Consider the following 16,765-nt stretch of genomic DNA (forward strand, 5'->3'; position numbering starts at 1 on the left):
GGGCTGGGGACACTTTATAGTGCTGAGTGTGTGGGAACAGGTGAGGCGGGAGGCCGAGTGCCACATGAACTTCACCCTGAGAACAAGGAAGGCGTTGAGAGCGGTGCCCCCAGGGTGGGGGGCTGGGCACGGGGGCACGGACTTGTGGGTCCCCCCGACGGTCAGGCCCGGCGTGGACGCCACGAGCACCGGGCAGGGAGGCCACGTGTCCGCTCCTCGGCACGGTGCTCGCGCGTAGGGCAGCGACCACACGTGGGCACTGGGCTGAGAGCCCTGGCGTGGGGTGGGACACAGGCATGGACCCCACGTCCAGAGGCCTCGGGCAGATCTGAGTCCCGGCGAGGGCGCAGTTTGGAAAGTCGACGTGAAACGCGCGGGTCCGCTCCAGGCCCTGCTCTGTGTGCCCCCGGGGGGGATGCAGCAAGGGCACCGGCTCACTTCCCTCCGCAGGGCGAGCACGCAGGACAGCTCTGTGAGTGGTGCTCCCAACCCCAGCCCCCGGAAGCCCCCTCTGTGCAGGCCTCAGCGGCCCCCTGCCTTGGTCCCGTGGACACAGAGTTCCGACCCTGGGGGTCACCTGAGGTCTCAGAACGGCAGGCGGGGCTCTGGGCCCACCGAGGCCACTCCTAAACCCACGGCCCAGAGACTACAACAGAACAAACTCTTCCATGAGGAAGGCCCCCTTGTCCCCCAAGGAGAGTGTGTGGCCTCCATCCGTACGTCCTTGCCCACCCTTCACAGCCTCTCCCTGTCCCCTCTGTCACAGCAGGAGCCACACAGGCCAGCAAGGCCTCGCCGGCCGGGGCCTAACTCTGCAGTCGTCCCCGGCCCTGGCCCTGCGGTCCTCCCTGGCCTGGGCCCTGCGGTCCTCCCTGCCTGGGCCCTGCGGTCCTCCCTGGCCCTGGCCCCAAGCGGTCCTCCCTGGCCCTGCGGTCCTCCCCAGCCCGGCCCTGCGGTCCTCCCCGGCCCTGGTCCCTGCGGTCCTCCCCGGCCCTGGCCCTGCGGTCCTCCCTGGCCCTGGCCCCAAGCGGTCCTCCCTGGCCCTGGCCCCAAGCGGTCCTCCCTGGCCCTGCAGTCCTCCCTAGTCTGGGCCCTGGCTCTGCGGTCCACCCTGGCCTGGGCCCTGCGGTCCTCCCCAGCCCGGCCCTGCGGTCCTCCCCAGCCCGGCCCTGCGGTCCTCCCTGGCCCTGGCCCCAAGCGGTCCTCCCTGGCCCTGCGGTCCTCCCCAGCCCGGCCCTGCGGTCCTCCCCAGCCCGGCCCTACGGTCCTCCCTGGCCCTGGTCCCTGCGGTCCTCCCCGGCCCTGGCCCTGCGGTCCTCCTACCTCATTTCCCAGCAGCGCAGACACGCAAGCCTCAGAGGCGTCACAGATGGCCGTCAGGTCGTGGCCTCCCTCGAGGGCCAGGACGATGCGGCCGCCAGCCAGGCCCATCAGCTGCTTGGTCAGGTACCCGAAACCTGCGAGGGGACAGGGACATGCCAGTGGGGGCTGGGCACGGACCACAGGTCCCCCCCACCCCCCCGACGGCGGTGGTCTGCTCAGGAGACTCGGTGCAGAGAAGGCCGACCCAGCACCGCCTGCCCTGCCTTAGGAAGCAGAGGTTGATGGGGCACTGGGTGGTGGCCGTGACCCGCCTGGCTATGGGGGTGCTGGTGGTGCCGTGGCTTCTGAGAGGCTGGCTTGGTCCCTGACTGGGGGAGCAGTGACAAGGCTGCTGTGTGGACCCCACGGAGCAGCTCAGAGCAGGGAGGCGGGGCATCTGGGTTGGGTGCTGTGGGCACCAGTCAGCGCAGGAGCCTGGTCACTTCCTCAACCAGGTGGGCCCTGGGGGGCAGTACAAGAGAGCAGGTGCTCCTTGCATTCTTCCAGTCTTCCCGTGGGGACTGGCAAGGGTGGGGACACAGGCTCTCCTCCCTGGCCCCTGGCATTGATGGAAGAGTGTGACCCCGGGGACTTGAGGAGGTCAGGAGGCTGGCTATGGGAGAGCCATAGCTCCTGGATGGCTTGGACAGCAGGAGCCACTCAAGGGCACGGGGTCACTCTCCCAGCTAGGGCAAATCAACCACACGCACGACTCGGGCTCCCGCCTCCTCTGAAGTCAGCCTGCTTCCTGCCTCTTCTCCACGCTGGCCTGAAGGGCTGGCTCCCCCCACCCAGGTAGAGGTGCCACCAGAGAGCCGAGAGCAGCACAGAGCGCCATCAGCCCTCAGTGCAGTGGGGACTTGCACCAGCTCCTGGGGACACTCGCGTCCCAGGGGATGGCACCCAGCACGCCCTGCTCCTTGGTCACCGGCTGTTGTCCCTGCAGGGCAGGGGGCCCAGGCGTCCTGGGGTGCAGCCTGTTCCGTGCCTCTTAGGGACCTCTCCTGCAGTTCCTGGGGGGACATGACACTCGGGGCGCAGCACCCATGGTGATGTGCTGAACCAGGTGTGGGGGAGGCAACCCTGCAGGGCACTTACATTTGGCAGAGAGGTTGTAGCCCCCGAGCGGCGTGGGGTGGCCCTCCACGGCGTCAAAGCCCGACGACACCAGCACCACGTCCGGGGCAAACTCGTTGGCAATCGGCATGACCACCGTCCTGGAAACGGGAGCGGTGTCACTGGGCCGGCCAGGGGAGCGGCGGCCCGGACACTCACGGAAACACAGAGCTCTTAGCATGGACGGCGCCGGCCCGCTTCCCAGCCAGGCGGACACCAGTCGCGTGTGACCACGGCGCACCTCCCGGGTGTCTTCCAAGCCCAGACCAGCACGCCTCCACACCAACGCATTGCCAAGGCTGGTGTGCCAGGTCTGCAGGTTTCGGAGGTGACCTTGATCCCCCATGGCACCCGCTGTGTTAGCGTGGGGCTGGACCAGAGAGCACTGGTCCTCCCAACAGTCCTCCCTCTGGCCTGGGCTGCCTTCCTGGCCACAGGGGGTGCCAGGCCTGGGGGCTGTGGCTGAGAAGGCTGTGGCTGGAGGGCGCCCTGTGCCAAGGCCAACACAGACAGGCTCTGTGTTTAACAACGGGGTCACGCAAGAAGGGCTGCACGGCACTGCTCCCTGGTAAGGTGGCTTTGGGAAGCGAGCACAGTGCCCACTTGAAATACGGAAAACACTGCACAGCACACGACAACCCAGGCCAGCACGCTGGCAGCACACACCGGGATGCTCCAGGGATCGCTTGTGCCAAAGGCGCCATCTGGCCCTGCCGCTCACAGCCTGCTCATCCCTCGGGGCCAGGGCGCAGCGTGGTGGCAGGAGGGGGGCGCTGGCTCCCAGGGCAGGCAGGCATGGCGGCACGTGAGGCCTGGTGCTGTGGGCCTCGGCAGACTCCCGGCCCCTCCTGGGAGAAGCCCGCCATTTGCCCTTGCACCACCACTTCTTCGGTGGAGCCACTCGATCACGCGGGACCAGCGCCCCATGGTGGCTGCATCTCTGTGGCCTCCACCAGCATACATGTGTGCCATGCGAATCCTGAGCCTCCAGGGGCCGCCCACGGCGGGCAGCCACATGGAGCCACTGCCCCCACATGGAGCTCTGCGGCCGAACACCGCCAGCTCCATTTCTCATTCAGTCTTGATGCTGGACGAAATTTCCTGGTGAAGTCGGCCAAGCACCCACACTGGCCAAGACACAGAACCCTCACACTGAACGCCAGGTTCCCGCTGGCGCCCTCTCCCAAAGCTCCGATTAGGGTGGAGGCCGTGGACTCCCAGGGGCGATGGCCACCCTGACGGCCGGATTCGGAAAGGCCCCTGCCCAGGGCACGAGGCACGCACTCGGACAGGGCTACACGGCCTGCCACCCCAGACTCGCACACTGAGCTCAGGCCTGGGCCGCTGGGCTGAGTCGCCCTGATGCCCGCAGGCCTGGGCGCCGAGCTGCCCTCTCTTCCCTCTCCGCTGCGGCTGGACTCAGTTCACGCGATTCCCTCCGCCGAACAGACATGACCGCGGGGTCCCGAGAGCAAGGCTCAGGCTCCAGAGCAGGGTGAGCAGCTTCCGCCGCCAAGGCCACACAGCGGACACTCCCGAAGGTGCGGGAACGGCGAGGCCTGGCTGAGTCCCGGCTACGTTTTATTTACGAGGAGGTGGTGGGGTGGAGCCCGCGGGCCACAGCTCCTGTCCTTCAGGGCACGGTGCCAGCCCAGGGTTCTGGAGGCTTCGGCCTGCCCCTGGGGTGCAGGGCCAGTGAGAGGGGCATGGTGGAGAAGGCGTGGCAACCGCAGTCCTGAGTCCTGTGCCACGAGCAGCCCCGTGGGCACCCTGGCTGCCTGCTCTGCCACCCTCGGCGTGGGCTCCGTGCCTCTGCTGCCGGAATCCCCAAGGCTGGCGGCACAGGCAGACCGAGGCTGCTCACGGCACATTTCTCACCTGCCGAGGTTTTAGCTTAGTCGTTCTGTTTCTGAAATCACTGTGTAATGTCCTCGGGAAGCCTCTTCACAGGAGAACACTGGGACGTCCTTAGGGAGACGCGATGGCCTTCAGAAAAGATGGTGGGCTGCCTGGGAGCAAACCTCAGGACAGGGAGCGTGCAGCCCCAGGCGTGGGACACGGCGGGCAGCGCCCTGGCCCCAGGCGAAGCCTCGCGCACCTGCCCTCACGGCAGAGAGAGCTGACACACGCCAGGCGGCAGGAACGGGGTGCGGAGAGCTCAGCCCTCACACCTCCCCGAACGGTGGGGATGCGGGTCGGACGCGCCCTGTGCTCTGGGCAGAGCCGGCACCGTCAGCAGATGGGGCGCCCCGACACGTGCGGGTCTGAGTTCCAAGGGGGAGGAATCGCGTGAGAGGTGGGGCTGTCGGCCAGGAGGAGCAGGTAAAGGAGGGGTTAAGAAATGCCTTCCTCACCTCCCCCAGACCCAGCCTTCCTGTGCCCCCCCAGATGCTCACGGCCAACTTCAAAGGCGTCTGGGGCCGGCTGGGGCTGGTTTGAATTAAGGGCGCCTGTGCCTGGTCTCCAAGCCCCAGGAGAAAGTGCGCTGCCTCTGGACCTCATTAGGGGCAATTTTCTTATCTCCTCTTCATCTGGGGCGAGATGGCCGGGCAGGCGGAGCGGGTCTTCCCAGCTCCCCGGGGGATGCAGCAGAGGGGAGGTTGGGCCTCTGACCCCTCTCCCCACCTTCGCCCAGGCAACTTCAAAGCGCTACTTTACATTAGGAGCAATAAAAAAGCCCCGAGACAATTTTCCTGTTCAAAGACGCTGTGCAGGCTTCACAGAGCTCACTTGATAAGGTATCAGCACGCACGCACGCACTCAGCGGGAGATGGAAACAGATGCGAGCGCCTGGCGGGCAAAAGGGGCCCTGGGGGAGGCCACGGGAACTTTCACCCCGCGGTCAGAGAACGAAGGCCACCGGGCGCCGCCCCTGAGGTGAGGTCAGTGCAGGCCACGCTGGCGGAGGAGCTGAGCCGGATGAAGAGGCCAGGCCAGGAGCGGCCCCTTCTCTGCCTGGGAAGCTGGCCCTGGGAGCGCCGGCACATCCCAGGCACTGTCTTCAAGGGAGCCTCCGGGAGCCGCGTTCTCGGCCGGGAGACGACACAGTGACACTGGCAGCGGATGTGTGACAGAGCGGCAACAGCCCCTGTGTCACGGGCTCGGATGTCACGTCAGAAAACTCCCCGAGGGGGGGCGCTGGGTGCTGCAGCTGACATCCCATGTCTGCGGGGTTCAGGTCCCCGCTCCACTTCTGACCCCGCGTCCCGCTAATGTGCACCCTGGGAGCAGCAGGTGACGGTCACGTGTGGGGTCCCTGCCACCCATGGGGGAGACCCAGAATCATTTCTGGGCTCCTGGGTCAGCTGGCACTCTTCCCAGCTGTTGCAGGCATTGGGGGAGTGGACCAGTGAACGGGAGATCAAATAAAGCAAAACAAGTAAAAACCTGAAAATAAACAAACCAACAAAAACTCTCAGATGTTGTATGTGTTTGGGGAAGCAAAGTGCCTTTAAGTTAGGCAGAGCAATCGTCAAAAATGCTACGTTTGCCGGATGTAAGAAGACATCAAAATGCAGCCGCACAAGACCAGGAGAGGTGAAGGTCCACCTGGGTGTGGCTGTCCAGGGGTGGGCTGAGCCCTGTCCACACAGGCCGGCTCTGCTGTGAGGACACACAGGTTCCGCCCTGAGGTGCTGCTTCCACAGACTGCGAGCCTGCGGGATCTGCCCAGCAGGGGCCAGCCCCGCACGCCCTCTCCAGAGCTTCTCGATGAGCAAGCCGCAGCTGAGAGGCCACCAGAGCACGGGGCAGAGTCTGCGCTCACAGGCATGTCCTCGTACGGCGTCCCTCCCACCCACCAGCACGTGACCTGCACACGTGTGTGCCCTCGCATCTCCAGACACGCGCACACTCACTGCACAGAGCGCAGACAGCTGGACAGGCACCCAGAAACGGAAGCACATGGAGACACACGTGCACCCGCATCCAGAGATGCACGCGCAGGCATCAGACACGGCCTAGACACGTGTGCTTGGTCTGTGCACCAGTCAAGACAAAACCATGGGGTTGGAGAACAAGTCCTGCAAAGGACACGGGCTTCCTGACCCAGGAGGGAGGGCCTGGCCCCAACCGTGCTAACAGTGCCATCAACTCAGGGGCCCGGGGAGCGCCGGGGGGGCACCTGCACTGCCGTGCGTGCTGGAGCGGAGCAGCAGAGACCCCTCCCAGAACAGCAAGAAAGCCCACGCGGCTGAGCCGCCGCTGTCCCACAGGGGCCGCTTCAACCTGGCCCGGACCGAAGCGCACGCACTGGAGGCCTGACCCGTGCCTGCCTTTGCAACAACGACCCTGCGCTGTGTCCCGAGGGACCACAGCGAGACACGGAGGCAGCACAGGGAGGTGACAGTGGCCTCTGGGTTCCAGGTTTATTCGCATTTCACAGCCTCCCAAAGGGCGTGGGGAAGAAAACCAGGAGATCGTGCAAGCTTAACCTCGCACGCGGCGACACCTGGCACTGCAGAGGCCTGGCCTGCCCCTGTCATGACCCAGAGTGCCCTGGGCTTCTCTCTGCTGCACAGGTCAGCAGGCGGAGCTGGCGTCAGGGCCGAGGCCGGAGCGACTCGCGCAGAGCTGCGCTCCAGAGACGCGGGGCTGACGTCTCCACAGAGGGCTGCTGATGGCCCGGGGCAGCGACAGAGGACTCACCTGAAGGCCGCCAGGTACTCGGTGTCCCCCATGGGTGGGTCCAGGCCGCCGGTGAAAGCCATGTTGACGTTGAAGCCCACGCCGGGCCCTGTGCCCACCTGTGGCCCAAAGGAGAGAGATTTGTGTCACAGACCCTCAGGGGGACCCTCAGATGGGGACCCTGGAGCTGGTGGCGCCCAGGCTGGGGCCACGCTCACACCCTGGGGCTCTGAGGTCAGCACCAGAGCCGTGTGCACAGAAGCTGCAGGCTCTCGCAGACCCTGGACCCGTGGGGCACGGTCCTTCGCCCTGGGCCCCCTGAGGGACCCCTGAAGTCCCTTCTCCTGAGGGTCAGCAGCTCCGGGTGGCCTGCGGCCACTCTCAAGGCAGAGAGAACGCGCCTGTGCGGACTCTGGGAGGCCCGGGTGGAATCCCCCTGCTGGGCCCGCGGTTCCGGGCAGCCCCCTCACGAGGCAGCAGGAGCGCCCTCGGGGCCCCGCGGCCGGAGGCACCACTGCCTACTGCTCTGTGATCCTTGGTCTCCCGGCCCGGCACCAGAAGCCATCTCTGGTTCTCCTGTGCCTCAAACACAGGCCCGCCTGTCCTCGTGACGGGGTCCACGCTGGCGTCCGCCTCAAGTTACGGCCCCGGCTCAAGGGAGCATGGGCTCCACGGCTGCCCGGTGTCCCTCTGCAAGGCCCGCCGCCCGCTCACCTCGTCGGGCGCCCCGCTGCCCGGGAAGAAGTTGCCATCGTCGTAGCGGTGCAGGGACACGTAGAGCACGCTGGGGTCGCTGTAGAAAGCCTGCTGCGTCCCGTTCCCGTGGTGCACATCCTGCAGGGGTGGGGAGCCGGCTCAGGGCAGGGCCAGGCCACGGCGCAGCCCTCGCCTCTGTGTGCTCAGGCTGGGACAGTGGCTCCCACCCACGGACGCCGTGGCTCTGGCAGGGCAGTTCGGGGGCCCCAGGGGCTCCTGGGGCCTGGCTCTCTCGCCTCAGCGCCTAGCCACAGTCCTGCGTCCAGCAAGGAGGACGTGCGCCTACATCACGCTCTGGTACCTGTGGTGTCTCTGCCTCTGTCGGGAGGGGGCTCCCTGCCGTGGCCTGTCCACGTGCAGGCACGTGTGAAGTGGTGGCACAAGGATGGCCACAGGGGAACCCCATGGGCTGTGGGTGACAGGCGTCGTCCAGGCCTCCACACACAAGGATAACCCGCATCGCCTAAGCACAACCCCCACGTGTCCCAAGCAGCAGAGGGCACCAGGGAGGGGCAGCCCTGGCCCAGGCCAGAGGCCGAGCCCCCTCCTGAACTCTGCCTTCCAGGGGCAGTGCGGGCCGGCAGGCGGGGCTGACCAACACCACGGTGCAGAACCCTACAGGCTGCGTCTTTGAGAACGTTTCCAGGTTACGCTTCCCTAATCCAGAGGCCGGTCGTGGGCAGCGCACCCAGTGCAGGGGAGTGGGCAGGCAGGGCTCCGGTCGCGGGCTGCGCACCCAGTGTAGGGGAGTGGGGTGGGCAGGGCTCCGGTCATGGGCTGTGCACCCAGGTGGAGGGGTGTGGGGCGGGCAGGGCTCCTCCCAGAGGTCGGTCCTGGGCTGCGCACCCAGTGCGGGGGAGTGGGGCGGGCAGGGCTCCGGTTGTGGGCTGTGCACCCAGTGCGGGGGAGTGGGGCGGGCAGGGCTCCGGTTGTGGGCTGTGCACCCAGTGTGGGGGAGTGGACGGGCAGGGCTCCGGTCGTGGGCTGTGCACCCAGTGTGGGGGAGTGGGGCGGGCAGGGCTCCTCCCAGAGGCCGGTCGTGGGCTGTGCACCCAGTGCGGGGGAGTGGACGGGCAGGGCTCCGGTCCCAGGCTGTGCACCCAGTGTGGGGGAGTGGGGCGGGCAGGGCTCCGGTTGTGGGCTGTGCACCCAGTGTGGGGGAGTGGGGCGGGCAGGGCTCCAGTCCCAGGCTGTGCACCCAGTTAGGGGGAGTGGAAGGGCAGGGCTCCGGTTGTGGGCTGTGCACCCAGTGCGGGGGAGTGGGGTGGGCAGGGCTCCAGTCCCAGGCTGTGCACCCAGTGTGGGGGAGTGGGGCGGGCAGGGCTCCTCCCAGAGGCCGGTCGTGGGCTGCGCACCCAGTGCGGGGGAGTGGACGGGCAGGGCTCCGGATGTGGGCTGTGCACCCAGTGTGGGGGAGTGGGGTGGGCAGGGCTCCTCCCAGAGGCCGGTCGTGGGCTGTGTACCCAGTGCGGGGGAGTGGACGGGCAGGGCTCCTCCCAGCCATGCAGGGGCCTCACTTACCCAGTCCACGATGAGGATCTTGCTCACGTTCAGCCTCTGCTGCAGGAGCTTGGCGGCCACGGCCACGGAGTTGAAGTAGCAGAACCCCCTGCGGAGGAGACGCAAGGCACCGTGTGGTGGCAGAGCTCGCCGAGAGCTGTCTCAGGCACGCACCATACACACACATGCGTCATACAAAATACAGGGATGTACACATACACACACTATGGACACACGTGTGCACACGGAGGCACCCCACACACGCTACTGTCAGACACACCTGCCACATGTATACCACACACACCCACATTTACACACGTGAACACGCATACATGCCATCAGATGGATGAAACACAGACAACACAGATAGGCACCCATGCACATACATATGCAGATCCACGCCTCACTCAGATCCACACACCATTACCATACACGTGTATACGGATGCACACAGCCCAGATCCACCCACACCACAGGTACACACATGCACAGACGCGCACACACACACGCGTGGCCAGTCTCCTGCGTGGAGGGCACAATACCGCTCTGCGGAGACCCGCTGCACCTAGTGTGCACTCCACCACCCCTGACATCTCAAGGATGCTCCGGGCCACAGAACACAGGTGCGGAGACGCTAGCCAATTGCTGTCTGTGTTCTAAGACACATACCATTACATAAAATCACGCCAGCGACTGGCTGCCCTTCAGAGAATCGTATTCAAACGACCAGGAATTAAGCTAAGAAACTGATTCTAGCACAAATGAAAATCTTCCCCGTCTCAGTTCTCCTTTGAATTGCCATGGCAGTGAGAAGCATCGCGTCTGGTTCTGGGAGCCAGGATGGCACCCGGAGAGCCCTCCTCCCACCCCGTGGGGGCTCGGAACTAAGAGCATGGTGCTCACTGCCCACACAACGAACACCAGCCCGAGAGCCCCGTGCGTGCCCCTGAATACCCCCAGCGTGGGGTGAGGTGAGGGCAGCCCCAGACAAATGGGCGGGCCCTGCTTCTCAGCTCACAGGCGAGTTCCAGGACTGGGGGAGCCCGTGGCGTCTTGGGACGGCCAGAGACCCCGGCCCACACTTCACCCCTGGGCCACGCTGCCCCTCCCGGACGAGAAGGAAGCTGCACCCCTCCGTCCTGACATGCCTGCTGCCTGCGGCACCCCAGCTCCCGCGGGTGGCACAGCCAGCCCGAGGTCCCCACTTCGCTCCTGCTGCGTTCCCTGGCCTCTCCCTGGCGGAGCGCTTACCAGGACCCACCCACTTCCCTGCCCTGCCCATCTGACGCCTGCCACCCATCCAGGGCACAGTCCAAGCACCACCTCCTGTAACTCCAGCCGACACCCCCAGGGGCCGTCTCCGGAGCTGACGGCGCTCATCGGCCTGGATCTTTCTGTCCCAGGGGACAGTTGCTCTTTGATGGACAGCTAATTCACCGTCCGGGCAGCCATGGCACCCAGGACACACGGCAGGACCAGAGTCTGTGTTGACCTTGCTGCCAGCCGAGACGAGTGTGGTCCCGCTGCAGGCCTTCAGAGAGGCGCCAGCACGGGCATCAGTACCTCACAGACCCAGGGAAGCTACGTGGACAGACGTGGCGTGACCTGAGGGGACTGACCTCAAGAATCCAACACACAACTGCCACGTGAGCCCCCGGTGTAGGCGGCTTCGTGCCCCGAGGTTTGTCTTCAGGGAAGCTGCTTACTCCAGACAGACAGACAGACACACACACACACACACACACGAGACAGAGACGGGAAGACAATGCTGCGCTCCCTCCCACCCTGGTTCACTCCCCAGATGCCCACCATGGCCTGACCAGGCCTGGGCTAAAGCCAGGAGCTGGAACTCCATCCAGGTCTCCATGTGGATGGTGAGAACCCAGCTTACGCCAGCCATCACCAGTGAAGCTGGGGTTAGGAGCCAGAGCTGGGAAGCACACCGGGCTCCCAGCGTGGGACGCGGGGAGTACCAGTGTGGTAACCTCAAGGCAAACTCCCGCTCCCGGCTCCTCTAGTCTGGTGAGGTCTTGACCACCGGAGGTCTCCCCCTGACTTCCACGGAGCTCTCTGCTCTCCCCCATGCCACCTGTCTCTTCATCACTAACTGGGCAGTGAGACCAACAGGCTGAGGCACCTGTGCCGCCCCCGCCCTCCGGCTGGGCACACGGACACCACCCGGGGACAGGTGCCCACGTTCCCGCCGCAGGGCCACGGGTCCACTCACATGGGTGTGCTCTCCTCAGCGTGATGTCCTGGGGGCCGGACCACCGCAAAGCCGTTCTAGAGACAACAGCAGACGGGGGAGAGTGACCAAAGACAGGAGGAGCTGACCTCCCTGCTGACCCCAAATGTGCAGGGGAACACGGTTCCCGGTCCCGCAGCGGCCACACACGTGGGTCAGAACAGGCGCTGACTGGGAGCCTTCCCAGGAGGTCTGGGGCCCTCTTTCCCAAGAGGTCTGTCGGCCGCCAGAAGCTCCAGGGGAAGCCACGTTACTAAGATCCAAGGTGAGTCTGGGTGGAGGCTCGCTCAACCGCAGTTGGCAAAGCTTAGGGGCAGGACACGTGTGGAGGGGGTGCCGTGGGTCCCCACTGCCCTCGGGCAGGACGCACCGGGAAGCCCCTTGGGGACCTGGGTGCGGGTGGAGGGGAGTGGGCCCTGCTGCCCTCGGGCAGGACCCACTGGGAAGCCCCTTGGAGACCTGGGTGCGGGTGGAGGGGACTGGGCCCTGCTGCCCGTGTTTCAGTTCCCACGAGGCAGACACTCGAGGACACGCAGAGGCTGGAACCGAGCTGCTGGCCCCCCTTCACACGCCACAGACCGCTCTGAGGCTGCTGTGGGGCCAAGTCTGCCACAGCCTCGCGAGGGCTGCAGGCCACGGCTGACCGTGCCGCCCAGGGGCCAGGCTCAGGAAGGGACAAGTGCAGCTGGTGTGGTCATGATGCACGCTCCGACCCCACGGGCAGAACTGCCCGGCAGCGTCCTCCAGGGCTCCCGGTAACACGCACCCATCCCCCTTCCTGCAGCGCTACAGGCATCAAAGCCTGGAGGCAGCTGTCCCGGCACCGCCACACCCGGGCGGGGGTGCTCCCCAGGCACACTGCCCGTGAGCACCGAGTCACCTTCAGCCTTGCACACGTGACCTTTAACAGCCACATAGACACGGAGCAAGTGCAGCCCTGCCCGTGAGGACCCTCTCCAGGGAGATGACGGCTCGCCAAACTGACTCTGCTCAGGGGATGGACAGGGGCACCGTGCACGCCACCACCGGGACACCTGGCCAGCCTGTCACATGGCGGCAGCTGTCCTTGGCGAGATCCGCGCTTCAGAGTGAGAATCCCAAGTCTGGGCGACTCGTCTGGCTCTGATGAGGCGGGGGCTACAGCAGTGGTTTCACACCCTTGGGGCATCTCTGGATACTGCTTATGGTGTCGGGACTTGGACGGGCAAGCACCCCCGTCACGGAGCGACCAGCGTGTGGGTTATAAAACCACCGCGGCCCAAAGGGCTCTGCTGGATGCAGGGCAGGCTGCTGAGCCTGGACACGGCAGAGGCTGGGGCTGGTGCCAGGGCTTCCGGGCCCTCATGGCCGTCGCCGCCATCCAGCCTCCGTGTTGCACCAAGCAACAGGCTTGATGGTCCGGGCCGCCTCCAAACCCTCTCCCCTTCCAGTCCCCATCACCCCACTCCCACAGGTTGCAGCGGGTGGGCGCCCAGCAGGGTGCAAACTCACAAACACCGAGAATCGTCTCAGCGTGCACCTCCAGCCGACCCGATCCCGCGATTCACGGGAAGCAATGCTATCGGCTTCCTCGACGACTCCCCAGGGACAGAGGCTTCCCAACACCCGAGAGCTGCTTTGAGAACCTGGACGTTCCCACCCACATGGTGGTGCTCCCAGAGTGACCACTGGGGGACCCGTCCCAGACGGGGACTGCCTGCGTCCATCACCCGGGCCTGACCTCGGGCAGGAGCCCATCACCCGCGCCCCGCTGACCTTCAACTCCCCCGTGGCCACCTTGAAGACCAGCTCCACCACGCAGCCCACGGCCAAGCGGGCGGCCCCCGCCGAGTGCACCTCGTTCCAGATGGTGTCGCTGTCCACCTGTGGAAACAGGACCCGCCCGCCATGAGGCCCACGCCCCACCCCAGAGCCAGGCCTGCAAGGCTCAGAGCTGTGGGCTCCACTCCGAGATGCAAAGCCCTCGGTGTCCCGCATTGGCAGTCACCGTGGAACAGGCTCAGGCCACAGGTGGCTCATTTCTCTCTCTTTTAGCCCCTGTGAGTTGCTCCGACGTGGAGCCAAGTGCAGTGCCGTCAGGGGCGTCTTGCAATGGCAGTGAGGAGCACTGTGGCACGGTGCACTGTGGGGGGTCGGAATCGGTGCTCTTCACATTAGGACTTGGCTTTGTGCTAGAGGCAGCTGGGAGCCGTGGGGTCACCCAGGGTAAGGGGCCTGGGGCCAGCAGCTGTGCCCCAGGGGAGGGAAGGTAGCTGGGAGCTGTGGGGTCACCCAGGGTAAGGGGCCTGGGGCCAGCAGCTGCGCCCCAAGGGACGGAAGATAGCAGGGAGTGGGGGGGCCACCTAGTGTAGCAGCTGCGCCCCAGGGGAGGGAAGGTAGCAGGGAGTGGGGGGTCACCCAGTCTAAGGGGCCTGGGGCCAGCAGCTGCGCTCCAGGGGAGGGAAGGTAGCAGGGAGTGGGGGGGAGGTCACCCAGGGTAAGGGGCCTGGGGCCAGCAGCTGCGCCCCAAGGGACGGAAGGTAGCAGGGAGTGGGGGGGCCACCTAGTGTAGCAGCTGCGCCCCAGGGGAGGGAAGGTAGCAGGGAGTGGGGGGTCACCCAGTCTAAGGGGCCTGGGGCCAGCAGCTGCGCTCCAGGGGAGGGAAGGTAGCAGGGAGTGGGGGGGAGGTCACCCAGGGTAAGGGGCCTGGGGCCAGCAGCTGTGCTCCAGGGGAGGGAAGGTAGCAGGGAGTGGGGGGGCACCCAGTCTAAGGGGCCTGGGGTCAGCAGCTGTGCCCCAGGGGAGGGAAGGTAGCTGGGAGCCGTGGGGTCACCTAGTGTAGCAGCTGTGCCCCAGGGGAGGGAAGGTAGCAGGGAGTGGGGGGTCACCCAGTCTAAGGGGCCTGGGGTCAGCAGCTGCGCTCCAGGGGAGGGAAGGTAGCTGGGAGCCGTGGGGTCACCCAGGGTAAGGGGCCTGGGGCCAGCAGCTGCGCCCCAGGGGAGGGAAGAGCCCGGAGCTGCTCCCACGGGGCACTGCCTCATTCACCATTTGTCCGGTGCACCGGCAGTTCGGAGAAAGCCCTGGCTACCGGGACAGCAGCGGCACATGCTGAGAGCCAGGTCGCAAACACCAGTGTCCCATGGAGCCTGGGGTGTGGAGGTTACAGCCCTGGGCCACACCTGCGCAGCTCTGCACATGAGCCCACAGGCGCCCCACTCCATCAAGACGCTCAGCGCTGCCTGGGCCTTGGACGATGCCCTGGGCGCCATGCCCTTCCTGGGATGTGCAGGAGGTTCTGCGAGGCTGGGCGGCGGCAGGCTTGTTTAACTCTGCTGCAAGCTGGCCAGACCAGCAGAGACCCTTGTGCCACGCGCTTCCTGTGAGCGCTGGAGGCCCCCTTGCCCCTCCCCTTGCCAAGGCAGAGCTCCAGGGGACGGGCACTGCTGGGGCAGGGGGATCCTGCCCAGGCCCTCTGGAAGCTTCCTTTCAAAACAGGGGGGCTCAGAAGGGGCTCAAGACCTACGTGGACCAGCACTTGGCCGAGGGTTGTTCCTTTCTGTGACCGAACCTCCGCGTCTCTAACTGGTTTCCTACAGCCACAGGGCACTGTCCATCCTAAGAGATGCTCTCGCTCCGGGCACTGAGCGCTGCCTCCCTGCAGGAGCCGCTCCACACGGCTGCCCTGTGCCTGCTGGGGGCCAGGCCCGGAGGATGGCAGGCACTCTGATGGTCCCCTTCACAATGTACAAACGTGCGGGGAAGATGGCGTTAAGGGTCTTTCTTTGTGTGTTTTCCACCAGGGGTCTCTGTCTGCAGGGCCACAGTGACACAGGGGTGTGGCAGCATGCCTACGTGCTAGAGTAAAGGTTGCTTGCATGCCTACGTGCTAGAGTAAAAGTTGCTTGCATGCCTACGTGCTGGAGTAAAAGTTGCTTGTGTACTCTCCCAAACAGCTTTAGATAAGTGTCTATGTGAAGGCACTAATGTTTAACAGGGCCAGTTCCTGCTCCCCTGGTAAGACATGTTTACTCTAAAGTTTCCTGTTTTTGTGGGTCTGTATTGTGCTGCCCTTTCGCCATGTTTAGACTTAAGATAATGTTTGACTATGTACTGGGACAGGGGATGGGTACATAAGCAGTGGAAAAAATGTGTTTAGCGCCTCTCCGCCTACATCTGTACTGACAACCAAGTGGCGTCTCAATAAACCGTGATTGAAGAAGGATCTTCGTGCCGTTAATTCTGTGCCTTGCTGGTCAAGGCTCGCCGCAGCTGGTGCCGAAACCCGGGAACTCGAACCAGACGCGTAACATTGCACGACTGGAGAGGTAAGGTCCAGAACTTCACACGGGAGACGGGTCGACGTCGAGGAAGGGTATGTTAGAAGAATTTCTCCTGGTTATTATCATTTTTGCCTTCTCTCTTATTATTGTTTTAGTTCTAAAGTTGTATGCGGCCCAGAGTAAAAGGAAACAGTGCCTTTTAGAATCATAGATATGGGTACTGCCAATAGTCATGAAAGTGAAAATTTCGTGGATCCCATACAAGCATTATTAAAAGAAAGGGGATTAAAAATTTCCACAAAAACAATAAAGACAATTTTAGAAGATATAGACAGGAAAGCCCCTTGGTTTGTTTACACTGGAGATATTAATTTAAAATGTTGGGAAAAATTAGGAAAGGATTTGGAGCAGGCTAAAGAAAAGGGGTCGCTTAGGGCAGGAACCTTTCCGTTTTGGAAATTGGTACATTCCTGCTTACAAACTGGTAAAAATGTGGAAATTATCAAACAAGGGAGAAGAGCACTAGCTGACCAGCAGGATAGTTGGTCGGAACAAAGTATTACAGAGGAGAGGGAACATACCAAAAGAAAAGGCAAGGTAAAAAATAAGAGATCTCGCGAGGAAATGAAAAAAATTTTGAGCTCAGAAAAAGAAAAACCTTCAGCACCTTTGTACCCCGCCTTAAGTGAGTTTGAGGATCTTAGATTGGCAGAAGAGGAGCAGTATGAAGAAGATTTGGATGATGATTTCAGTGAGACTGAGGAACAGGGCGCAGATAATAAAATTCAGGCTGCTAGTGTGCGCCCTCCCCCTTATGTTAAGCACAGTAAAGGCAGTCATTTTATTAAAAGGGAAACGTGGGCCCAATTGGCATCAGCCTTCCCGGTATTTGAGGAACAAC

General features: G+C 64.1%; 1 protein-coding gene across 6 annotated transcripts in view; it reads right to left on the reverse strand.

Annotated features, from left to right (window-relative positions):
* Positions 1–16,765, reverse strand: part of HDAC4 (histone deacetylase 4) — a 326,302-nt gene that overhangs the window by 14,351 nt on the left and 295,186 nt on the right. For all 6 annotated transcript variants that reach the window (XM_062193964.1, XM_062193956.1, XM_062193947.1 and 3 more), the window contains 7 exons: positions 13,361–13,468; positions 11,588–11,643; positions 9,382–9,469; positions 7,819–7,938; positions 7,126–7,223; positions 2,461–2,579; positions 1,324–1,457 (listed from right to left, as the gene is read on the reverse strand). In XM_062193964.1, coding sequence (XP_062049948.1) covers positions 1,324–1,457; positions 2,461–2,579; positions 7,126–7,223; positions 7,819–7,938; positions 9,382–9,469; positions 11,588–11,643; positions 13,361–13,468 — 723 coding nt within the window. The remainder of the gene's footprint in view (positions 1–1,323; positions 1,458–2,460; positions 2,580–7,125; positions 7,224–7,818; positions 7,939–9,381; positions 9,470–11,587; positions 11,644–13,360; positions 13,469–16,765) is intronic.

The sequence above is a fragment of the Lepus europaeus genome, chromosome 1 (genome assembly GCF_033115175.1).
Source record: "Lepus europaeus isolate LE1 chromosome 1, mLepTim1.pri, whole genome shotgun sequence".
NCBI classification, from domain to species: Eukaryota; Metazoa; Chordata; class Mammalia; order Lagomorpha; family Leporidae; genus Lepus; species Lepus europaeus.